At 37.1% G+C, this 27,232-nt stretch overlaps 1 protein-coding gene and 1 pseudogene across 4 annotated transcripts in view; one reads left to right on the forward strand and one right to left on the reverse strand.

Moving 5' to 3' along the window:
* MOB1B (MOB kinase activator 1B) overlaps nucleotides 1–27,232 on the reverse strand; it is a 48,158-nt gene that overhangs the window by 2,786 nt on the left and 18,140 nt on the right. For 3 of the 4 annotated variants that reach the window (XR_003910982.1, XM_029945117.1, XM_029945125.1), the window contains exons 2-5: nucleotides 12,593–12,759; nucleotides 8,544–8,637; nucleotides 2,883–3,016; nucleotides 195–358 (exon numbers count right to left, since the gene is read on the reverse strand). Coding sequence is in view for 3 of the 4 variants with exons in the window: in XM_029945117.1 (XP_029800977.1) it covers nucleotides 195–358; nucleotides 2,883–3,016; nucleotides 8,544–8,637; nucleotides 12,593–12,759 (559 nt within the window). In the remaining variant the exon portion in view is untranslated. Of the gene's footprint in view, nucleotides 1–194; nucleotides 359–2,882; nucleotides 3,017–8,543; nucleotides 8,638–12,592; nucleotides 12,760–17,663; nucleotides 17,738–18,296; nucleotides 18,409–27,232 lie in introns of those variants that run through there. The other variant, XM_029945137.1, reaches the window with a different exon arrangement.
* On the forward strand, nucleotides 19,818–20,328 carry LOC115296663 (annotated as a pseudogene).

Here is a 27,232-nt window from a genome sequence, read left to right on the forward strand (position 1 = left end):
AAGCCCTGAGTCAAGCTCTGTGCTAACAGCTCAGAGCCTGAAGCCTGCTTCAGATTCTGTGTCTCCTTCTCTCTCTGACCCTTCCCCACTCACACTCTGTCCCTCTCACTCTAAAATAAACAAACATTTCAAAAAAAAAAGAAAGAAAGAAAGAAAAACTCTTGAAAAAAAAAAAGTCTCCTAATCCAACTTACCTGGACAAAAAAAATAAAGTGCTTGAAAGATGTATTGAGATGCGCTTCCTCCTGTAGTTGGATTACAGGATCGAAATGCTGATGATAAATGTGAGCATAAACCCTAAAGAGGCGTTTGAGTATAGTTTTTGCCACAGACATGAAATTCTTCGGGAATGGGACACCTAATAAATAGATAAACAACCCCCTTATTAATAAGAGACAAGAACAAAGCAATATGAGTTTGTCAACAAATGGCAACATAAATTAACAAGACGCTTTAAAGAAGTATTTGTGAATTACTACTTAATAATACCCACTGTACTTTTCAGAAGTTCTCAACATATCATGAATGAAATAAACTTTAAAATTTCCATGGAATAAGAACTAGACTTCAGCATCACCCCTTAATGCCTCTTGTATACCTACCACTTCACTAAATGAAATAAATTTATACCTAAGATGGTAATAAAGCTAAAACTCACTTACATCCTTGGATTTCTTAACATCAAGTCTCAATACAAATATGTGCTGAACATAATGTATTAACCATGTTCAGTTTTGTTTAAAATGCTTGCAATACATTTTTATTTTTTTTCTATGGAAATTATTCTACTACTACTCCAGGTCTATATTTATTCCTCTTTTTTTAAATGTTTGTTTATTTTTTCAGAGAGAGAGACAAAGAAACAGAGACAGAGAGACAGAGCACGAGCAGGGGAGGGGCAGAGAGGGAGGGAGACATAGAATCCAAAGCAGGCTCCAGGCTCTGAGGTGTCAGCACAGCACCTGACGTCAGGCTTGAACTTGTGAACTGCAAGATCATGACCCGAGCCAAAGCTGGATGCTTAACCAACTGAGCCACCCAGACACATTTATTCTAAAATTAGCTATAGTCTCTCTCAATGAGGCTCATTGTTTTATGAATTAGAGCACTTTTACAGCATTAAATAAATACAAAACTAGAAAAATGCAAAATTTTCTGTCCTTTGTTACAATGGCAAAATGTTCCATTTTGGCAAAACATAAACCAAATATTAATACTCCTGGATTCAGTGTCATCACATGATACCCACTTAAAAATATTATAGGTCACAAGAAAACAGAAGACACACCAAAATGAAGGGACACTATATAAAAGAGTATGCTTAAACTCTTCAAAAAATTCAATGTCAGGAAGGACCAAAAAGTCTGAAGTGCACATATTCCACATTAAAGAAAGCTACAGAAACATGATAAGTGAATGAAAACAAATGTCAAAGATTTTCTTTTGCTATAAAGGATATTATTAGGAAAATGTGAAAAATCTGAATAAGATCTATAAGTTAGACAACATTATTACAGCATGGTTAAATTCCTGATTTTGACAGTTACACTGTGACTTTCTAAGGAAATGCACACTGAAGTACATTTGGATAAAGAGGCACCTACACATAACTTACTCACAAATAGTTCAGGAAAAACAAAGTATGTTGTTAGGGGGAGAAGAGTGGGAAAGGAGGGACAAGAGAGAGGGAGGGAAACACACAAATATGGTAAGATACTGACAACTAAAAAAATCTGTAAGAAAATTAGTGTGGAAGAAGAATATGCAAGGATTCTTTGCACAATTATTGCAAATTTTCTAAGTCTGAAATTGAGTCAAAATAAAAAGTTGGAAATATATTATGGGCGCTAATAGAGAAGGTGAAGGCACTTAACAAAAATGATTATGATATAAGTAAAGGAGTCCTGAAAAACAGACTTTTTATTACAAAGACCTTTTATTATATTGAATGTAGTTCAAACATTCAATAAGTATGTTCAAAACAATCCATAATAAAAGCAACTATTTACATTGCTTTCTCCTCCACCACATCCTTCTTCCAAACTCTGAAAGTATAAAATATAGGGGCGTGTGGGTAGGTGACTCAGTTGGTTGAGCGTCCAACTTTGGCTCAGGTCACGATCTGGCAGTTTCTGGGTTCGAGTCCCATGTCAGGCTCTGTGCTGACAGCTCAGAGCCTGGAGCCTGCTTCGGATTTTGTGCTTCCTCTTTCACTCTCTTTCTCTCTACCCTCCCCCACTTGTGCCCCTCCCTCTCCCCCCTGAAACAATAAATGAATAAACTTAAAAAAAATAAAGATATAAAATATAGTCAAAAGCTGTCTGTTGATAGAAGAACAAATTCTTAATTTTCTCAGAAAACACAGGTTGTAAGAAGTTTGAGGGGGTAAAATCATATGAACTATCTGGATGCGAATAATTTTCCCTTGAAAGGTCAGCCCTTAAGAGCAAATATAAAAAAAGCAAAAGTCACTCAAGTTGCTAACAGGCCAACCCCTCAAATCTTCTGGTTTTCTTCTCACGTAGCTTGATTTCACAGTCTGTAAGATTCACACTGTGGTCACAAATTCAAACTCCCTCTCTGCTGAAAATACACTGTAAAACTGAATATAAATCACATAAACTTCTTCCCTAAACAAGAAATGGATATGACTGGCAGATGATATTGGCTGCCCATTCAGTACCCAGTCTCTTTTCTCTATAACACAGGACAAATTTTGTTAACATCCAAGATACACTGATCTTCTCACTGTTTAACTTAATGTTCATGAGAAACTTGGTATGAAAAAGAAAAGACACTTAAATGTATAAGATTAGAAATATTGTGATAGATATGATAGGCTAGATATCATAATGGATCCCAATTATACAAAACAATAATACCAATTTTTGATGGAAACAATGTCTCATCATCCAACTGGTCCTGAACCCAAGTCATCAGGTAATCAATATACTTTGGCGCAGAGCACTTAATAGGCTTCTTTATGTTTGTTCCATCTGCCCAGTGATACTCGTATCTGTATTGGAAAGATAACAGGCACACAGACTATCAGTGTATACCTATACAAAAAGCATGTATTTTTATATTATTAAATGTATGTATATTATGAATGTACACAGGACATGTTTTAAACAATCTGCTCCTCCAAATAAATATCTTTTGCATTTGGCATTTAAATTTAGAGTTTTTAAACTGCTACTGGACTATTTTGCATTTAGCATAATCCAAACTAAACTGATCCATCAATCTCAAGTTTTTCTTTATATACAGCATTTATATTTTAGAATCATACATTGCCATGGTAGAAAACCTAGCTAACTTTCTACTTTCCTACTTCTATGATAACCATCTTTAATCTTTATGGTTGTGTTGGTTTTTTTTTTTCTTTGAAAAACATTTCTCCTTATGCAGTACAATTCTTTTAACTTGTGGTTTTAAATTTGGGGTTAAGGGTAGAGAACAGAATGGAAGATACATGAAGAAGAGAATGATTCAATATTTGAGTACCTTTGGTTGAAAAGCCAAATATGCCTTTAAAGAAAAATGGCAACCCAAATAAAGATGCCTGTAGGATTTGGGTATTAACAGAACACTATCCTTTGGTAAAATCAACATTTAATGTACACCTACCATGTGAGAAATACTGTATCAAAGAATACTGTTCTTGACCAAGGAACACTAAAATGAAAGACACTTTCCGTACTGTTAAGGAAAATAGACTAGTAGAGGAGATAGGCTCATAAATGAGTAAATAAAACACAGTATGGCAAAAATGGTAATGGAGTTATACACAAACCCACACCCCCACACAACCACAACCTGATTTTTAAGATAAGGAACAAGCACAGAGCTGAAACTCCAAAGCATAAAAAAAATCTCTAAACTGAAATATCATTTTGTTTTTTTAGTTTCTGAAAGATTACTCCTACCACTTAGCTTCTCTCTTTGAATCAATTTTGTTTTTTCTAACCTTGTTCCAATTTAGACTAACAAAATGATAGATTAGTGAGTCCAATGAAGGATGTGAAATAAAATATAATGGGAAATATTACAGAGTATGTTAAATAACAAAAATTGTCTTGAGATAGAATAAGGAAGCTTTTTATTTAGTCATAGCTACTTATACCTGAACAATAAATCTAAACACAATACGCCTGAATAAACATTCTAACGGCATACCTACTGCCACCCTGGGCAACAGGGATGATTAGTAAGTCTACTTTGAAGGTCTCCAAGAGGAGGCTCCCCCACATTTGGCATCCTGTTCATTACTCAATCACCTTCATAGTCTAGAGATTCTTCCTAATATGAAACGAAAGTCCCAAGGGGTATTTTAAGCCTATTTTTGTTTGATCCTCTTAGGAGACAGAGACCACTATGAACAGCATAACTGTTGGCATCGTGACTCTTCACTTAAAGATAGGACTCATCCATGTTTTCTCCCACATGTTAAGAAATCTTAACATTTTTGCCTTTCCTTCCAATCATATTTTTCATTTTACTAGTGATTAGCTGTTCCATATTCATTTTCAAATGCAAAAATCAAAAACAGACACAGTTGACCTAAAAATCGTTGTCAATATTCTGAAGTTTTTAAACATACTTATTTTCAATATTCTAAAGCTTTTTGAAAAATAAAACTATATATTGCTTACACTTCTACAGTCTATAACTATGATTCCTTGATCCATTCTCATTCTTTTGTCATAAGTTTATACATGACTTCATGCTGTAATTCTGTTTCCCACATTGATTTTTTTATTCCATGTCTGACAGACTATTCCCTTTGAAATTTATTTCCATCATCATGGTATTAACTTATCAACTACAAACTACAAAATACTCATCACTTCTTGGTGAATAATAATAAAAAATAATAACTGACAAAATCCTCTGAGCCATCACTCGATACCACTTTACAAGGGGCCAGTAGTAAGCAACTAACAAATGCCTCTCCTTGGTACAGTCCCAAGCATCTTTTGTAAAGATGGCAAAGCATGATGACAACTATATTTTCTCAGGACTGAAATCTACATAATTTAAGACTCTCCAAAAAAAAAAAAAAAAAAAAGGAAGGGAGGGCAGGTACAAGGAAATGTAGAAGGAGAGGAGGGAAGAAGATACTGTTGTTGCAGTATCTTCATAGAGATCCTATGCCTGTTACTTTTGAAGAATTAGATACATTCCTCCTAACCAGCTTATTTAAATAAGGTTTCTGCAGGGAAAGTGATCAGATCAGTATTCTAAGTGGCAGTAATTCTCCATAGTTCATCGAACAGGATAGTGGTATAATATCAGAAAACCTCACAATAAAATACTATTCAATTTCAGAGAGGGAAATGACAAATTTGAGGTAAAGAAACCTTGCAGACACTATGATGATAAAGTAATCAGGGTTAACATCACCAGTGATGGTATAGTTGATATTGTGTGTGCCCCCTGTTACGATCCACTTGAGAAAAAATTTATCATTTCTATGGTGTCCTTGCCTGAATGTGGTCACAAGGAAACATCAGACAGACTGAATCAAGGGTCCCCAAGACCACTCTCATGTTTGACGATTTGCTAAGAGGACTTCCAGAACTCGGCACACAGTTGTACTCACAGCTATGATTTATTACAGTGAAAGAACACAAACCAAAATCAACAAAAAGAAAAAGCAAACAGGACAAAGTCCAGAGAAAACCAGGCACAAGCTTCCAAGAGTCTTTTCCCAGTGGATTCACAAAGGCCACACTTAATTCCCCCAAGACTGAGCTGTGCTAACACATGTTAAATATGATCTACCAGGGAAGCTCATTAGTGACTCACTGTCCAGATTTTTTATCGAGAAACGGTCAAGGTGCAACCTCTGCATGGCACATATTAAAATTCTGACCTCCCAGAAGGAAAGCATTAGCCATACTGTTTGTACGAACAGTTTAGGCACAGTGAGCCTGTTTGAACAGTTAGAGAGGTTGGAACCCGTTCAAAATGCAAGTTCTCAGATGCTTTCTAAGGATCAATCTTGTAAGTAGGCCTTCTGAAGGGTAACAGGCCTGCTATGTTAAGTCTTCTCTGTATACAGAAAATATTGGGAAAGACTGAGGAACTGTTCCAAAATGAAGGTACCTGAAAAGTAAGTCAAATAAACACCATATATATTCCTAGGTAGGATTTTTGACCATAAAGGGAAAACTGAGATACTGTTGAGCAGTCATGAAAGTGAATAGTGGCCATGGACTGAGGAAATGATGTAGAGGGTTTGTATGCTGGTTAGATAGAAGAGTAACTTTATTTTTGGAAAATACAGAGTTGAATATGAAGGGGTAAAGAGGCGTTAATGTCTACAACTTGCTCAAAAAAAGCATAAAAAGGTTCAAAAAATTGTTAATGAGTATATATACAGAGTAGATGATGAAACAAATGCAGCAAAATGTTAATAATTAGGGAATCTGTGTGAAAACGATATAGAGGGCCCCCTGGGTGGCTAGTCAGTTAAGGTCCGTCTTTGGCTCAGTCATGTTCTCACATTTTGTGGGTTCAATCCCCATGTGGGGCTCTGTTCTGACAGCTCAGAACCTGGAGCCTGCTTCAGATTCTGTCTCCATGTCTCTCTCACTCTCCCCTACTTGTGCTCTGTCTCTCTCTCTCTCAAAAATAAATAACATTAATAAAAAACAAAAAAGATATGGGAGCTCCTTGTGTTCTGGCATCTTTTCTCTACACTTAAATTTATTGAAGTTTCAAAGTCTGAACTAGTCTAAAAATAAGTTCTTGTCAAAAAAAATTACCTTAAGAAATATTTAAATTATATTCTTTTGAATATCTTTGATGATGGCAAACTGTCAGTTTTTCTTTAAAAGGTCTGGATTCTGGGAAGTAGCTAAGCTCGTCTGAAATTAATTTGAAGAATAATGGTAGACAACTCCAACTAAGTAATACTCTGCTCAGTATGTGAATTTGGTCAAAAAGAGAAAAGTATGATTATGAAGTAATAAAACTGAATCACTTGGGTAGTAAGTAATCTGACTCTGACACTGCAGTTTAAAAGTTACCAAAAATACGGGCACCTGGGTGGCTCAGTCAGTTAAGTATCCAACTCTTGATTTCAGCTCAGGTCATGATCTCAGAGTTGACGGGATTAAGCCCTACATAAGGCTCAGTGCTGTTAGCACAGAATCTGCTTCAGATTCTCTCTCCCTCTCTGTCTGCTCCTCCCCTGCTCATGCTCTGTCTCCCTCTCTCTCCAAAATAAATAAACATGAAAAAAAATTATAAAAATAAATAAAAATAAAAGTTACCCAAAATATTCTAAAATAAGTGATTACCATTCTAAGGTCGCTACTTAAAATGATAATACCCCTAAAGCACTAGTAAGTTTGGGCAACGGTGTTTTGTTTTGGGGGTGCAGGATATACTTCATAAAAACTCAGCACTAAAAATAAAACTTCTCTATGTCTCATAAGTATCAATTAACATTTCTTAAAATAACAGAATACTACTATGTAGCAATTAAGAGTACAGGCACTAGGGGCGCCTGGGTAGCTCAGCATTCAGCTCAGGTCATGTTCTCCTGGTTCATGGGTTCGAGCCCCCCATCAGGTTCTGTGCTGACAACCTGGAGCTTGCTTTGGATTCTGTGTGTCTCTTTCTCTGCTCCTCCCCTGCTCATACTCTGTCCCTCTCTCTGTCACGCAAAAATAAGTAAAATGTTAAAAAAAAAAAAAAAAGAAGTTCAGGTACTAGAATCAAAGAGACCTGCATTTTAAACCTGCCTGCTTCTAGATAACAGGACCTCAACACCTTACTTAACCTTTCTCAGACTTTATTTTTTTTCTTACCTCATAGGGTTGTATGAAGTAAAAGATAAAATGCATGAAAGGCTGGACATTTTAGGTATCACTAAATAAATGGTAGCAGCCATTGTTACTATGAGCCATAGTAGTAATAAAGGCCAGTTTCAAGAATCTACTGATCCAAGCAAACATTTATCAAGTGCTAACTAGGTGGCAAGCACTGTTCTTGTACCAAAAAGGATTTAAACAAAGAAGGAATCTAATAGGTTAAATAAGACATGTATAAACAGTACAAGTATAACAAAGAAATATAATCACAAAGGCAAATAGATTAAATAGATCAGACCTAGTCTGAAAAAAATCAAAAGGTTTAGAAGCATTTGATGTGAGCCTTGCAGATGGGTAAGATTTTTTATAGTATTACCAGATGATTAGAGGAAATGGGAAGAGAAGAAAAATATCCAAGACAATAACAGAATAAGCAAGTTTTCAGAGTGTACGTAATGGAGGGAACAGCAAGGCACTGCCAGTACCCTAGTGCCTGGATAGAGCAGAAAAGATTCATCAGCAAACAGAGGAGAGGCTGGATGGAGGTTTACACAGGCAGGGCCAGAAGGCTCAGGCTAAGAAATCTGGACTTAATGTATCGGTCATTGGTGAATCACTGAAGGAGATGCTACGCAGAGAAATTATATGGTCAGCAGCTTTCTTTCTATCTAAGAACTTTTAAGTAAAAATGAGAAATGATCATGAACCATGTCTTACTTTGGGCCAGCTGACATCACCGGACAAATTTCCTCTGTACAGAAATCTGTGATTGTTCCATAAAGCATATTAATCTGATTGAAGAAATCCACAGCTGCAAAGCAAATACCAGTTATAAGTAAAAAATTAAATTTTAATTTTACTCAAGCAGAATCCTAGATTTACCAGTGTTCTTTCCTCTACAAAGAACAGGTGAAAAGCATATACAGAAATCACAATACTTGGCTACACTAAATTAGGGATTTCTGTCTGTTAAGTAACTCCCTTAAGAGGGTAAAAGAGCAAAGCACAGAGTGGGAGAAATTCTTTGCAACATATATATATAACCAACAGAAATCACATATTCAGAATATATAAAGAACTCCTATGAATCAAAAAAAGAAAACCCAGTAGAAAAATGTGAGACAGTTTTGAACCCCAGCACTTAACAAAAGAAGCTTCCAGATGGTCAAAAGGCACATGAAAAGAGATTGGCAATCATGGGATTAAAATTTAAATTATAGTGGGATGCCACTCCATAACCATCAAAAAAGTTAAAATGTATTTGAAAATGCAAAGAACTACGAATATCCAACACATTCTTAAAGAACAACAAGAACATCAAAATTTGTAAAGCACAATGGATAAAATAGTGTGGTCTTAGCAGACCAATGAAACAGAATGGAGACCAGAAACAGTTAAGAAACAGCAAGCATAGAAGCATGTTAGTTTTAGGTGTACAATATAATGATTCAACAATTCTACATGAGTCACTGCTCATCACAGTAAGAGTACTCTTAATCCTCTTCACCTATTTCACCCATCCCCCCCATTCACTTCCACATATGTATTATTTTAATGTTTATTTATTTGGGGGGGGAGGGGCAGAGGGAGAGGGAGAACAGAATTCGAAGCAGGCTTCTGAGCTGTCAGCAGAGTCTGACACAAAGCTTAAACTCACGAACCTTGAGATCATGACCTGAGCTGAAGTTGGACACTTAACTGAGCCCCCCAGGTGCCCCCACAGATGTATTTCTTAAGAAGAGCACAAAAACACTTAAATCCTAATACTTCGGTTTTTCAACATTCATTCATAATGACTATGAATATCTTTTCCTCCAAATGAAATTAAGAATTAGGGGCACATGGGTGGCTTAGCCAGCTAATAAGTATCCCACTCTTGATTTCAGCTCAAGTCATGACCTCAAGCCCCATGGTGGCCCTCCCCTCTCCAATGCTGGGCATGGAGCCTACCTGGGGTTTTGTCCCTCCCTCACTCTCTGCCCCACCCTTGCTTGCAGTCTCTCTCTCAAAATGATAATAATAATCGTAAATGTAATAATAATAAAGTAAAATAAAATTAATAAAATACTTTTAAAATCCCATTTATAATTGCACCAAGAATAATATGACATTGAGGAATAAAGCTAACCAAAGAAGTGAAAGACGTGTACTCTGAAAACTATAAAATATTTATGAAAGAAATAGAAAGACATTTCATGCTCATGGATTGGAAGAACAAATATTGTTAAAATGTCTACAGTACCCAAAGCAAACTACAGATTTAATGCAATCTCTATCTAGTATTTTTCACAGAACTAAAACAAATAATCCTAAAATTTGTATGGAACTACAAAAGACCCCAGGATAGCCAAAGCAACCTTGAAACAGATAAGCAAAGCTGGAGTCATCACAATTTCAGACTTCAAGTTGTATTACAAAGCTGTAGTGATCAAAATAGTATGGTGCTAGCACAAATAATAGACACAGAGATCAATGTGATTAATGGAATAGAGAGCCCAGAAATAAACCCACACTTACATAGTCAATTAATCTATAACAAAGAAGGCAAGAATATATAATGGGGAAAGGACAAACTCCTCAATAAATCGTGCTGGGAAAACTGTTCAGTTACATGCAAAAGAATGGAACTGGACCACTTTCTTTTATCCTACACAAAAGAAACTCAAAATGGATTAAAGACCTAAATGTACCTGAAACCATAAAAATCCTAGAAGAGAACACACGCATTTTTCTAAATATGTCTCCTGAGGCAAGAGAAATAAAAGCAAAAATAAACTGCTGAGACTACATCAAAATAAACAGCTTCTACACAGCAAAGGAAACAGCCAACAAAACTAAAAGGTAACCTACAGAATGGAGGAAGATATTTGCAAATGACATATCCGATACAGGGTTAGTATCCAAAATACATAAGAAACTACAAACTCAACACACAAAAAACAAATAATCCAATTTAAAAAGAATGGGCAGAAGACAGAACAGACATTTCTCCAAAGAAGACATACAGATGGTCAACATGAAACAGTGTTCATCATCACTTACCATCAGGGAAATGCAAATCAAAACTACAATGAGATATCACCTCACACCTGTTGGCTAAAATCAACAATACAAGAAACAACAGATGTTGGTGAGGACATGGAGAAAAAGGAACCCTCATGCACTGTTAGTGGGAATGCAAACTGGCTTAGCCCCTGCAGAAGACAGTATGGAGGTTCCTCAAAAAATTCAAAACAAAATTACCTTATGATTCAGTAATTCCACTGATTGGTATTACACAAAGAATACAAAAACACTAATTCAAAAAGATAAATGCACTTCTATGTTTATTTCGACATGATTTACAATAGCCAAAATATGGAAGCAACCCATGTCCATCCATAGATGAATGAAGAAGATATGGTGTGTCTGTATGTGGCGGGGAGAGGAGGAGTAGGGGGAGAGAGAGAGAAGGGGGAAGGGGGAGAGGGGTAGAGAGAAGGAGAGGTAAGGATAGAATATTACTCAGCCATAAAGAATGAAATCTTGCCATCTGCAACAACATGGAGAGATCTAGAGAATACAATGCTAAGCTAAATAAGCCAGAGAAGGACAAATACCATATGGTTTCATTCATATGTAGAATTTTTATTTTATTTTTTTTTTTTTAGTAATCTCTATACCTAACATAGGGCTTGAACTCATAACCCCAAAAACAAGAGTCACACACTCCACTGACTAAGCCAGCCAGGTGCCCTCTTATGTGAAATTTAAGAAACAAAACAAAGAAAGGAAGGGAAAGGGAAAGGGAAGAAAAAAGAAAAGAGACAAACCAAAAACAGACTCATAACTGTAGAGAACAAACTAGCGGTTGCCAGAGGGGAGATGTTGGGGGGGAGATGATGGTGAAAGAGGTGAAGGGGGTTAAAGAGCAGTATACTTACACTGATGAACACTGAGTAATGCACAGAATTGGTGAAAACACTAGATGGTATACCTGAAACTAATATAACCCTGTTTGTTAACTACACTGGTTTTAAAAAAAATGTTTAAGGCTACTCCAAAAAAAGAGTATCTCATAAATATATTTTACTAATTTCATAAGATCATTAGTGAATTGCCTTAAGAAAAAAAGGCATAAACAAATAACTGAGTATGCTACTGAAAGAGACAAGTTAGCATAGTTATTAAAGCGTAGTCTCTACTTGTGATGAGCACTGGGTGAAGTAGAGAAGTGCTGAATCACCACACGGTACACCTGAAACTAACGTAACACTGCATGTTAACTAACTGGAACTAAAAGAAAAACTTAAAAAAAAATGTAGTCTCTAAACTTCTAAAGCTCTTTACTTGAGCCCAGGTTCTATCATTGATAGCTGTATGACCCAGGCAAATTACTACTCTTCTGTCTTACTTTCCTTATCTAAACGGAAATAATAGTACCTACATCATGATGCTATAAAGATGAAATAAGAATAACCCATGTAGAAAGGATAAGAGGGTCCAACATTGAATTCGTGATCCATAAATATTAATTGCTATTATCATTTTTTTCATTGAAGATGGTAAATCTATGCTCTATATTACATTATAACAGGAGACAACAATTTCATAAAATTCCATATTCACAAATAAATTAACATAAAAGCTAAAGTGGATTGAGGTATCACTATACTATGACATTAAGTTGCTAACTAGAACCTAGAACAGACAGCATCCCAACCCTAACCTATACGAAGGCTACTAATCTAATATAGAGTTAGTTTCCTGAGAAACAGGCTACTTACTGTTCACTGCAACCCATTCATTTAGATCTTCCCCCTCAGGAAGCATGACCGCCATCCGGAGGTTGCCACTACCAAGTGTGGCTTCTGCATGTTTTAAGAGTTCATACTGGTGAGAACCCTCTGGAATGTTCTTCTTTGGTTTAAATGTTTTAGAGGAGCGGCTACCACTATGAATAGAAAAGAAAAGAAGAACCTCAATATTTAAGACACAACTTTCAACAGAGTTGACTATATTATATTACTGAATAAAATAACACAGGTGATCCTAATGTCCACAAATAAAGAGCCCTAAATTGTACTGGCTACATAAAATCCCAGCAGAATAATGGTTGGAACTACAATTTGGTACCCCAAACTCCTACAAACCTTCCCTACATTCCTACTGCAACTCCCAAGGACAAAGATAATTTTTAGCTTTAAAATAATAAAATAATTTTTAGCTTTAGTAACTAATCCAGTTGTTCACAATAAAGTACATTCAAGATTATAGGTTGTAATCTATAAAAACAAATTAGTACTTCGGGGCACCTGGGTGGCTCAGTTGGTTAAGCATCCGGCTTGGGCTCAGGTCATGATCTCACGGTTTCTGAGTTTGAGCCCTGCGTCAGGCTCTGTGCTGACAGCTCAGAGCCTGGAGCCTGCTTTGGATTCTGCTTTGGAGACACGGGTTTCCCCCTCTCTATGCCCCTCCCATGTTCATGCTTTCTCTCTGTCTCTCAATAATAAATAAATATTAAAAGTTTTTGAAAAAATTAAAAAATAGTACTTCTGTAATCGTTTTTGGTCATTTTATTCCTTTTCACCTTCTAAGCCCCTCATTTTACTACAAGTAATTTATTTCCTTCATTAAAGACAGTTTTAGGTCAATAAAACACAAGAATCCTGGAGTGAGAATGAGAAGCTACATGTTCTGCCCAGTTATAGGAAGCATCAGCAATCTTAACCCAGAATTCCACATATGCAGATAAGTAGCTAGACATTAATATGGTTGGCTTACTCAAATTTCTCAATTTGTCTTGATACATGCGCACGCATGCGCGCGCACACACACACACACACACACACACACTTTTAAAATGGATCAAATGAAAGTAGTCTTAGCAATGTTTTAAGAAATTTTAAGAGATGGATTCTTCTGTTAATGCTATCAAATTCTTATCAAACTGTATTATATTCCAGTCACTTCTTCTGAATACTACCCTTTTCTTCTCTTCATATAGAAAGGAACAGTTAAGAAGGAATTAGAACAAGGAGAGGCTGGGTATGTGGGAACTCTATATAGTTTCATGTTACTAAATTCATACCACCAAAACATTCATGTGAACATATGAATATGAAAGGGGAATTCCAAAAAGAACAAACAACAGTTATACTTTGCAAGCTCTCCATAGCTTTTCACTCATTACCTCCTTCTCCCAAGCTTAGCCCATGATCTCTCCTGTTTTTGCCAAATAAAGGGTAGTTCTCAGTGCTGGTCACATATTATATGTGACAAGCTTTCAAAAAGTACTGAGGATCCTGAAATAAACTAAGAGCCTACTATCGATACCCAAGTATCGAATTCAAATGACAGGTATCTTTCATTCTAAGGCAATGGCATTGTCTTTAAACTGAAGTCTCTGCTCAGATGTTTAATTAGAGTAAATGGATGTTCTCCATATTACTGCCCCCTCTCTCTGCCAGGTATCCCTAACTCAACAGCCAAGGTAACTCTAAAAGCACTGATCAAACATTACTCCTCTGCTTAAACCCACTCAGTAGGTTTCCAGTGCTCTCAGAGTAAATCCGAACGTCAACTATCAAGACACAGGCCCTGGACTGAAACTCTTCCTCAGTTTAATCAGAGAATGCATTAAACACCAAATCTTCTTCCAGCATCTCTAAAATATAAAAACATAAAGATCATTATGCTACACCAAGCTTGAGACTTACTTTATTTTCCTGTTCTTCTCTCACCCTTTGTCAAAATTGAGTGTGAGAAACAAACTTCACCAACATTTTTTACAAAGACATTTTACTAATTTATGTGTGATTAATTACAAAAATAGCTCTCCTATGACTAATCCGTGCATGTCTTCAGGCAGAGTGTTAAGTTAAATACATTCTCTTTAATTAGCCACTGTTCCAGTTAATGCAGCAACTGAGGACGTGACAAGCTGTTCTGAAAAGCGCTGGAGGAACACATGAGAATCATAGGGACATGAGTTGTGCCTGCACTCAGAGGAGGGTCAGAGCCTCACCTGCTCCCCAAAACCATCTACATCTTGAACCACACTGCCATGAAGTCTTAGACTCCCAAATGTTTTCTTGATTAATACTCCACCAAGAATTGGTCTTCCACAAAGCTAAGTAAATCTACCTCAGAAGACTTTATTCTTGAATAGAAAGAAAAAAAATCAGAGTTCAATTCTATGAAGGCTAGTATGTTATCTCAGACAAATACCTCAACTTTCTTGAGTCTATTCTTTCCTAAGCAGTGGAAGCCTAATAAAAATAACAAAATATCACCACTGCCTAGATCACAGATCTACAAAATGAGAAAGAAGTATATATGTGAAAGTACAATATATGTGAAAAAAGGTTTTTTCCAACTGTAAAGTGCTGTAGAAACGTTAGTTTTTTCACTGTCCTTCCTGTTCCTGAACCAGAACGACAAGAGTAACAAACGAAAGGGTAGCGCAATATCCAAAGTGGTATCCAACCACCATTCCCACCCTCTTCTCCTAAGATCAGATGCAGGGAAAAATATAACCCGACTTTGGAAACAATGCTTTTACACATCCAATTTAGGAAAGAATTTTTTTTTTAATCCTGTTGTATTTTTTGGTGCAAGTCCCATATTAAGGTCCGGGTGATCTCATGCTAATCATGGAAACCAAAAAAACAAGGTTCTATTCCTCATTTTGCTGCTTTCTTTTTATGGGACTTAAGAAACCACAAATTATCATCTGGGCTTCAATTTATTTTGTTTTTTGAAAGTCTGGAAAATAACTTTTTACAAGAAGGTATAATTTAAGAGATGAGATAATGTTTATAAAGTGATTCTAGTTCCCTGTAGACTACTGACTTCCTCCTCTGTTCCTCATTTCCACGTATACTCAAACTTCCAAAATGTTTTTAAGTCCTCTGATTTTCTTTCTCTCTGACCCTTCAGCTTTATTCAGACAATATAACCCAACCATTTCAATACTTTATATTTTTTATATATTCTTTTTAAAAACCATATTCGGGGGCCCCTGGGTGGCTCAGTCGGTTAGGCATATGACTTTGGCTCAGGTCATGATCTCACAGTTTGTGAGTTTGAGTCCTCTGAGTTTGAGTCCTGCATCAGGCTCTGTGGTGACATCTCAGGGCCTGGAGCCTGCTTTGGATTCTATGCCTCCCTCTCTCTCTCTGCCCCTCCCCTGCATGTGCTCTTTCTCTCTCTCAAAAATAAATGAACATTAAAAAAAACAACAATGCAGTTTTGTCCTTTCTTTTTTAAAAATTTTAAGTTTATTTGAAAAAGAAAGAGCACAAGTGGGGTGGGGCAGAGAGAAAGGGGAGAGAGAATCCCAAGCAGACTCTGCACTGTAGGCGCAGAGCCCAATGTGGGGCTCAAACTTGTGAACTGAGAGATCATGACCTGACCTGAAACCAAGAGTCGGATACTTAACTGAATGAGCCACCCAGGTGTCCCCTCACCTTTGTCCTTTAAAAAAAAAAAAAACATACTCAGCTTTGGTGTTCCTCGGTGGCTTTGTTGGTTAAGCGTCTGACTCTTGATTTCGGCACAGGTCATGATCCCAGGGTCATGTTACTGAGCCCCATGTCGGGCTCTCTGCTGAGCATGGAGCTTCCTTAAGATTCTTTCTCTGTCCATCTGCCCCCCCCCCCCATCATTCAGATGTTCTCTCTCTCTCTAAAATTAATTAATTAATTTTAAAATAAATTTTTTAAAAATTCAGCTTTTTCAACTGCTACTCGAAACTTCCTCCAGTATCCACCATACCCTGGAAGGGGCAGTCAAAATGAGGACTCCTCATTTTTATGTCAAAAGACCAACTGACAGAGTCCTCAAGTTCAAAACCAAAAAGAGGAAAGCATATTTGCAAAAGTCTTCATCAATGACTACAAAGCTCTTATAATTACAATGTATGCCCAAATGCTTTTATCTCACATGGCATTTTAAGACATTTGATGGAAATATTCAAAAACGTTTTCAATAACACTAAGTATGTCGCCCTCCACCGTACCCTCCTCAAAAAAATCTGCTTATCTGAAGAGTCTTGAAGTAATATCTTATATGTCCTTCCAAAGAGTCTATGTCCATACAAGCATAAGAACACCTGGGGCTGCTTTTGTTTTTACACAATTATTCCATGCTATAGTATACTAAATAATGTTCTTCATTGAATATATCCAGGAGATGATTGTATATTAAGGCAGAAGTGGATCTAATTTATTTTTTAAGATTGAACAGTACTTCCTTATATAAATGTATAATATATGTATATATTTTTTAAGTTTATTTATTTATTTTGAGAGAGAGGGAGAGAGAAAATCCCAAGTTGGCTCTGCATTGTCAGTACAGAACCTGACATGGGGCTCAAACCTGTGAACTACAAGATAACAATCTGAGCTGAAATCAAGAGTTGGATGCTCAAGAGACTGAGCCACCCAGGCATCCCTATGTATATTTTAATTGGTCACTTGATGATAAACATTTAGGTTGTTTCCAGTAATTTGGTACTCTAAACGATGCTGCAGTAAGTAACTCTGTGCACAGGTGTATATGAGGGATAAATTGCTAAAAGTAAAATTGCTGTGCTGAAGGACATCCACATTTTTTTTCATCCACATTTTAAAATTTCATATAAGCCTACTTTTCTCCCCAAATAAACTGGACCCTTTTACAATCTCATTAACAACGTATAAAAATAGCTATACACATTTTCAGTCTTAGAGGACAGGGATTCCACTGCTAATGTGTCTTGTACAGCTCCTATCACAGCATCATAACTTTAAGAGAATCTGGAACTTTCTGATTAGACAGTGATAAGGATGTTACATTGAAAAGTCACGGCATTACCCTGAGGTCTTTTCTTTCTAAACAAACGACCAGAATTCAGGATTGTTTCTCTCAGTCAGTCCTCTTGCTCATATCTGAAGGTAGATCAATTTCTAGAGTAAGACAAGATAGTTTGACAAATAACTGACTCCTAAAGGAAAACCCTAAACCCACATCTCTTATAATTGGTAATCCAATTTGATCTATCTTTTGTAAATTTCAACAGCATTATTTATTTCCTCTTTGAGAACTTGAAGAATAGATTAGCCCCCATTCCCATTAACCATTTCTCACTATCTCAACACTGTCACATTAATCATTATCCTCAATTTTAACCCCTTATTGTCCAACCCAACTATCAACGAACTTGATACTTTCTAAGTTGAACAGGAGAACCTTAGGGCTATAGGAATTGGGGCAGGGGAGAGATACATAGAAAACTTGAAACGGGTACTAGTAAGGGTCAGAAGAATAGATATCTGTATATTTTGACACTGAAGAATATGTCAATTATCTTGAACAAGTTATTTGACATTACCAAGCCTTAGCTTCCTCATCTATAAAATAGGAAAAATAATATCCACCTTACTACTGAACCCTGTGTTAAGAACTCCACTAATGCTAGTTCTCTTTGGTCCGCCTCTCGGTACCAACCTGTCATTCACATCAGTAGCTCCTTCCATGGGTTTAAGTCCAATACTAAAGATCAGGTACTTGATAAATATTTCTTAATTGATAGTTCCAGTGAACTTCAGGCTAGGAACTCCTACATTGGGATAGTAACGATGATTAATATTAACTAACATTTACTGCAGGCTTTGTGCTGAGAAGGTTTTTGCATGCAATATCTCATTTAATCCTCTTAACTATGATGTATATGCTATTATTTTATCTTATGGGTAACAAAACTGAAGGTTAAAGGATTTAAGTATTTGCTCAAGATTATGACAGTGGTAAATAAAGGAGCCAGAATTTAAATCTAGGATTGAAATCTTTATTTTTTTTTTCATTTCTTTTCTTTCTTAATTCATTTTTTGACATAGAAAGAGACAAAGCATGAGCAGGGGAGGGGCAGAGAGAGAAGGAGACCCAGAATCAAAGCAGGTTCCAGGCTCTGAGCAAACATTCAGCACAGAGCCTGATGTGGGACTTGAACCCACAAACCGTAAGATCATGACCTGAGACGAAGTCAGGAGCTTAACCAACTGAGCCACCCCTAGAATTAAATCTTTAAACCTCATTGTTCTGTCCACTACTGAAGACTACATGATGCTTACCTTTACCTTCCATCCAATTATTTCTAATAATTTTCTTCCTATTTCACCACAGTTTAATCAAGTTACTTATGAAACAACACAAGACTAATTCATACTGAGAGAGTTATCAGTTAGGCACATTTTTAAAACAATCTTCAAACTACCTAGTTCTATCTCCTCTCCTCATACCTCTTGTAATTTATATGAATACTTAGTATTGCCATTAAGGAAAAATAAAATCCTGCCAGAGAGCAATTTCCCCCAAAAGTATGCTAAACATACTAATACTTTCAGAAAGGCAGAGATGCACCAGCAAAAAATGTTAGAAATTACCAAAATCAAGTAGAACATGTTCTAAAAACAATAAAGCTAAAGACTATAAGCTAAAAGCATTGAGTATGAAAAAGATTATCTTCAATTCAAGGAAGTTAGCAATCTGAACAAACATATCTACTTACATTTCTGCCTAACATTCCTTTTAAGCCACTATTATGAGTGGTGCTATCATTAATCATAGGAAAGTAACAAGTTCCTTAACACTGCTGGAAAGCAAGAAGAAAAGGCTATCAGTAGGCCAGAAATTGTAGAATTCTGGTAAGAATAAAAAGTTGATGAGATGGGGCGCCTGGGTGGCTCAGTCGGTTGGGCATCCGACTTCGGCTCAGGTCATAATCTCACAGTCCATGGGTTCAAGTCCCATGTCAGGCTCTGTGCTGACAGCTCAGAGCCTGGAGCCTGCTTCTGATTCTGTGTCTCCCTCTCTCTCTCTCTCTGCCCCTCCCCTACTCACCTCTCTGTCTCTCAAAATAAAACAAAGACAAAAAAAAGAAAAAAAAGTTGATGAGAATACACCTCAAACTAGAAGGGTATTATATGTTGATTATACTTCAATAAAAAATAGATTTTTAGACCGCCGCATTGATCCCAGAGTGGTGGCGTCTTCGACCCAATCTCCGAACTATGTCCGGCGGCCTTCTGAAGGCGCTGCGCAGCGACTCCTACGTGGAGCTGAGCCAGTACCCGGACCAGCACTTCCGGGGGGACAATGAAGAACAGGAAAAATTGCTGAAGAAGAGCTGTACATTGTATGTTGGAAATCTTTCCTTTTACACAACTGAAGAACAAATCTATGAACTTTTCAGCAAAAGTGGTGACATAAAGAAAATCATCATGGGCCTGGATAAGATGTAGAAAACCGCATGCGGGTTCTGCTTTGTGGAATACTATTCAAGAGCAGACGCAGAAAATGCCATGAGGTACATAAACGGAACGCGTCTGGATGACCGGATCATTCGCACAGACGGGGACGCAGGCTTCAAGGAGGGCAGGCAGTATGGCCGTGGGCGGTCCGGGGGCCAGGTACAGATGAGTATCGGCAGGACTATGACGCTGGGAGAGGCGGCTGTGGCAAACTGGCCCAAAACCAGTGAGTGGTGAGAGCCCCAGCGTGAAAACTCACTCCTTTGGCCTGCTGAATTTGCCATGCATTACCCAAGGTCTAAAACCTGCCCACTTGTACCATGCTTTGATCAAGGTCTCCTCTTAGCTGGAAGCCTTTTCCTGGTTTTCCTTTGAAAACTATTAAAGGACAGAATCCAAAAGAAAAAAACTAGATTTTTAAAAAAGGTTGATGAGATACAGTGACAAAGTCTAAAAAAACCCAGTTTAGAACATGCCCAAAGATAAATGAGTGAGTCTTGGTAATACTACGCTAAGTGAAAAGAACCCAAACACAAAATACGTAGTATCACATATTGTATAATCCCGTTTATATGGAATGTTTGTACAGGCAAATCCATACAGATAGAAATAGGGGCTGTAGAGGGAGAAATGGAAGAGTGACTACTAATGACACAAGATTTTCTCTGGGGGTTGATGAAAATGTTCTGGAATTAGATAGTCATGATGATTGTGTAAACTTTTTAATATACTAAAATCCACTAAATTGTACACTTAAAGGATGAGTTTTCTGGTGTGTATATTATAGCTCTGGTTTTTTAAAATATTTTTTTAAAGAAAAATCTTTATCATTAAAAAATAGTTCTCCTCACCATTTCAATAAATCAGTTTCTTTCATCCATTTATCCACTCTTGCATGCTATCTTGCAAGTAACGTATTCTGACTACCACCTATTTCTAAGAACCACTGTTTTAAGCCAAGACACAAGACTGAATGAGAAAGACAAGATCCCTACTCGTATGGTGGGGATGGAAAGAAGAAGAAAGTTTCCATCCAATATTTGTAGGTAGAACCAATAGACTCACTACTGGATTTTATGATTAGTGGAGAGTGGTGAAGAATCCAGGATTCCTAAGTTTTTGGTCTCAAGTAGGTAGAAGATGGGCCTCTTACTGAGATATGAGATAGGTTTTGGAAGATGGGTTTGAGACATATTAACTTGAAATATCTAGCAGACATCCAAATGGATATGTTAGGTAGGCGGTTGTATTTACAAGACTCAGGCTCAGACGAAAGATCAGATGAGATCTGGCACGTTCAGGATGGTATGGCCGTGGACTCAGATGAAAGATCAGACTGAAGGTAACTAATAATTTTGGTACCTTCACTGATTAGCACAGTGCCAAAAGAGGCACTAGTATATCATTAAGTGAGTATTTTATAAGCTACAAGAAGTCCTACAGTAGTAAAGAAAATTGTTCATGATTTAGCCTAGGGCTTCCCAAACATCTGTAGTCATGGAAACTTTTATTCTAAATTTTAACATCATGGGGCGCCTGGGTGGCTCAGTCGGTTAAGCCTCCGACTTCGGCTCAGGTCAGATCTCAGTTCGTGGGTTCGAGCCCCGCGTCAGGCTGTGCTGACAGCTAGTTCAGAGCCTGGAGCCTGCTTCCGGTTCTGTGTCTCCTTCTCTCTCTGCCCCTCCCCCTCTCATGCTCTGTCTCTCTCTGTATCAAAAATAAATAAAACATTAAAAAAAAGTCTAAATTTTAACATCTTATCTTTAACACATTATTAGGGAATATTGTACTTGTATATTAAACTACTAACTAGGTTGCCTCTCAACATGAAGCCGGTTCACAACACTTGAACTTTATAAAGTATAACTTAAGACTTCATATAACAGGTAGATGGTTGGGTAATTCACTATTCAATACCCCATAAAATTTTATAATCTAATCCTTGGAAAACAATAAAGCACTTCACACACAAAGGCCAATTAGTTTCTACATCTGTGAAGTGATCTGAGGCATTATCTCAGCTACAGGCAAAGACACTAAAGTTTAATAGCTCATCTCCGATCACCCTCTGAGCTTTTGAGTCATATATAGGCTGCAGTTTCCTTTGCCCAGCACTAAATTGATTATTCCAGTCAGTAAACGTATAGTGAAACCACAAGAGATTTTAGGAGGTGCCCAGAGTCAAATGTCTGGATGGTTTCCATACAACAGCAATGACTCCATTTTCAGAATCCTATACAGTGTGCTGCACTGGTAAAAAGAAGACTCCAAAACTTGCATGTGCAGAGTTCAGAATGAACATCAATCTAGCAACGGAGCTGGCAGCAATTCCAAATAACACCAGTAATTCAACCAAGAAACATCTAGGGAGCTTAAACATCACTTCTTTTTATAAAATATTTCTTAACCCCCCAGGAAAAACTCTCCATTCTCTCTTGTGTCTCATAGTAGCTTAAAGCTCCTGTAACACCTTAGATGTGTATTTTTGTGTTTATTCTCTTTTAGATAGTATACTGGAAATGATATCATCAATTATGCTGGACCATTGTGAAAATTAAACGAGTGAATACATTTAAAGCACCTTAGTTTTAAGATAGCTGTCACACAGCCAATGCACAACATAGCAACTAACAGCTTTAAAATGTTCAATGAGGGGCACCTGGGTAACTTAGTGGATTAAGCGGCCCACTCTTGATTTCGACTCAGGTCATGATCTCTAAGCGAAGGGTAGAGCCTGCTTAAGATTTGCTCTCTCTCTTCCTCTGTCCTCTCCCCAGCTCATGCATATGCAAGCACCCTCTCTCTTTGCTCTCAAATAGACAAATAAATAGATACATAAATAAATAGATAAATAAATAAATAAATAAATAAATAAAAAGAAAGAATAAAATGTCCAATGAATGAATGACTACATGTAAATGCACATTTACATGTAGGTATAGGTATATGCATAAGTAAAACACGGATCCTCACTTTATCCCTTAGTACATGCAGTCTTCTATAACAAAATACAAAAGATGGGGCACCTGGGTGGCTCAGTCAGTTAAGCAGCCGTCCGATTTCGGCTCAGGTCATGGTCTCACGGTTCGTGGGTTTGAGCCCTGCGTTGGATTCTGTGCTGACAGCTCAGAGCCTGGGGCCTATTTCAGATTCTATATCTCCCTTTCTCTCGGGCCCTTCCTCAATCATCCTCTGTTTCTCTCTGTCTCAAAAATAAATAAGCTATAAAAAAATTTACAAAAGACTGAGTGGTTTATAATCGATAAAAGCTTAGTTCTCACAGTTTCGGGGGCTGGAAGTTCAACAACAGGGTGCCAGCATTGTCAGGGACTGGTGAAGGCCCTCCTCCAGGTTCGTGCCTGCCCATGTCTCACTGCATCTTCTTATGGTGGAAATGGAAAGGGCTAGGGAGCTCTGTGGAGTCTTTTTTTTTTTTTTTTTAGTAAGGGCACTAACCCCAATCACCTCCAAAGGCTCCCCTCCTAACACCATCACACTGGGCATTAGGAGCTCAACATATAAATTTGGGGGAACACATTCAGACCAGAACAATTCTACCGCCACACTTATACTAATCCACAAAGAGTCAGCTTAAAACATTACCTCTCATGCTTATTTGTTTGCATTTTTCTTTCCCACACTAGAATGTGAGTTACTCAAGAATATGAATCATGTTTCAGGTCACCCTTGAATCCAAGTACTTAACACAGTACCTGTGATATAACAGATTCCTAACAAATGTTTACTTAACATTAAATAATAATGTTGAAGCAGAGAAAAGCTTGTTCTTATTGCAAGGAGCAGTTGTTACCAATATTAAAGAAAAAACGGATCCACTGTCTTTATTTGGCACACCAAATCTAAAAGATTTTAACTGCAGCAAGAAAAGTAGCAGATGGATTGGGGATAGTGTTCCTAATCCTGAGACCAAAATTTCATTTTCAATCTTGGGCCCTTTGCCGTCCTGCCCTACTTAAAACTGTTCAATGAGGGGCCCCTGGGTGGCTCAATTGGTTAAGTGTCAGACTTCAGCTCAGGTCACCATTTCACATTTCGTGGGTTCAAACCCTGTGTTGGGCTCTGTACTGACAGCTCAGAGCCTGGAGCCTGCTTTGGATTCTGTGTCTCCCTCTCTCTCTCTCTGCCCTTTCCCCCCCTTGTGAGCTCACTCACTCTCTCTCAAAAATAAACATTGAAAAAAAAAAAAACTGGTCAATCAGGGGTACCTGGGTGGCTCAGAACTCTTGATTTTGGCTCAGGTCATGATCTCATGATTGTAGGATCCAGCAGAGCCTGCCTGGGATTCTCTCTCTCAGCCCCTCCTCCAACTCAAGCTCTCTCTCAAAATAAATAAACAAACATTAAAAAAATTAAAAACTAAACTGTTAAGACACCTCAGAAATTCTAAGCAAGCTTACTCTTCCCACTGCGGGGGACAGGAGGGAGGAAGCTGTTTTTATACTTTTTTTTATTACTGAAATATAATTGCCATACAATGTCAAGGTTCAGATATAGGACACATTGATTTAACAATTCTATATGTTACTCAATGTTCACCACAGTAAGTGTAGTCACCATCTGTCACCATACGTTACAAGATTATTGACTATATTCTCTATGCTGTACTTTTCATCTTTGGAATTTATTATATATTGTATATTGTATATAATTATATATATATATATAATTTAATAACTAAATAGGTTTCCAGATCCTCCCATTGTCTGAAGTAATTTAATCATACTTTAAAAGCTAATATGCAAAATAAATAAATAATAAATGAATAAAAGCTAATATGCACTTACTTGTGATAATAGGATTACTTTTTCTTTCTTTCCAAAGCAAAACAGAATTACCCTGGTATTTAATCCACAACAGCAACCCACTATAAAGGATGCAATAAAGGATAAAGTCTGCAGTATTAGCAGTAATGAAAATATCTTTCTTTTAAGTAGGTGTGGAGCTACTTAACATGGGGCAAAACTCACAACTCTGAGATCAAGAGTCACATGCTCTGCAGACTGAGCCAGCCCAGGGCTCCTTGGAACAATCTTCGTATCAGATACAGATCTCAAGGTAACACTAGGGCAAAGATTCACCTACTATTCCTATAGTCTATCATTTGCCTACAAATACACAGCAGTAAAGCAAGAGGTATACAGTGCAATCAGTGACACAGTTTTGTGGACTAAATGCTGGGAAATTAAATTCTTATAATAAAGCCAGCTTGATTAGGAAAAAAAATACGAAGTTAAAATCAGAGCCTACTTCTCCTTATCTCATATACTTTTAACTGACCTTTCTTTTTTTTACTGGATGTCTAGTCATCCTTAAAGAATTAATCCAGGTATCATCTTCTTCAGGAGGCTTCTTTGATAACCTAAACTGTGATAAGGAAGCCTTCTCTGTGTTCACACAGGACACTATCACATGTTTCTATTTTACAATGTACCATGAGTTTCTCAAAGGTATGAACTATGTCTAAGTCAGCACTACATCTCCATAACCTAGAAGAAAGCATAAGTTGCAAGAGATCTTTAATAAATGTTTTGCTGAGCTAAAATAATAAAAGATTGCAGGTCAAAAGTGGTAAAGAAAAAAATTTTGGCAACATCTGCTAAATTCATATCCTGGGCTTACAAAAATAGGTTCAATCATAACATATATAAGTAGCATAGTACCTACTACATAACTACATATGATAGTGGTATACATATTATGTTTTAAACTATGTTTCATTCAATCAATGACAAATCATTGCCATCATTCAAGCACAAAATTACAGCTCAAGACTGTAGGACACTATCAGTTTAAACTTCAGGGATCCTCAATGGCAGTGTCCCTTCCAAGGCACTGGAACCAGACCTAACAGTGTGTTCCCATGGTCATATGTTTTCACAAAAAAACTTGCAAAGAATGCTAACTGCAGTTGGTTAAGACTGCTTTCTCTAACTCCTGCTTCATCACACTTCTTCTTCAGCTAATGCAGTATTCTGGGCATTTTGCTAAAAGGAGGTTGAAGTGGAGAAATACTTAGGTTTCGTGGGATACGTGTATTTCTCAATCATTTCCATGTATAATTAAATTACTGCTAGTCTAGGTATAGGAATGACTTCCAGGAATATTCTTACCACCCAAGCACTCCTTATTTGGTGTCATTTACACATTAATGTGCAGGACCACAGTCATCTAGATATGAGCTCCAAAGGGTATTGACAGAGACATAAGAACACTGTACTATACGTCACCTAAGGAAAAACTTAGCAGAGATATACTGAAACTTGACAACAACAATCTTCAAATAGTATATGACATTACCAATAAAATTATAAATCTAAAACTCTTGAAAGCTATCACTAATAATAAACACATTTTGATCAGTAGTGCTAGAAGGAAATAACCTATTCTTTCTATAGAATAATCTACTCCATGGAAAATAGTAATCCTATTTTACAAATTGTTGACATAAGAAGTCAAAAAGTATGCAGTCAGGGAGCCTGGGTGGCTCAACTGGTTGAGCGTCCAACTTTAATTCAGGTGATGATCTCACAGTACATGGGTTCGAGCCCTCCATCGGGCTCTGTGCTGACAGCTCAGACAGAGCCTGGAGCCTGCTTCAGATTCTGTGTCTCCCTCTCTCTCTGCCCCTCTGCCACTCGTGCTCTGTCTCTCACTCTCTCAAAAATAAATAAACATTTAAAAAAATTGTTTTAAGTATGCAGTAGAAAATATATATAAGATACATTAAGGCATACCGGGCAGTTAATTAATAAAAATGTTATTTTTCTATATTTCATGATATTCATTGACTTGGTTTTATTAAATATGTAATTTATTGTGATTTTTTTCCTTACTCTAAAAATTTACTTTGCTACCTGATTTTGTATCCATAATTTTTTTATTCATCTTCTCAAGAAGGTCTCCCAAATCTCTACCAAATCTCTAGTTTCCACCCATTTAAAAAAAAAAAAATTTAATGTTTATTTATTTTTGCAAATAGAGAGACAGAGCATGAGCAGGGGAGGGGCAGAAAGAGAGGGAGACACCGATTCTGAAGCAGGCTCCAGGCTCTGAGCTGTCAGCACAGAGCCCGACGTGGGAACCGTGAGATCATGACCTGAGCTGAAGTCGGCT

This window comes from Suricata suricatta, chromosome 1, assembly GCF_006229205.1.
Source record: "Suricata suricatta isolate VVHF042 chromosome 1, meerkat_22Aug2017_6uvM2_HiC, whole genome shotgun sequence".
NCBI classification, from domain to species: domain Eukaryota; kingdom Metazoa; phylum Chordata; class Mammalia; order Carnivora; family Herpestidae; genus Suricata; species Suricata suricatta.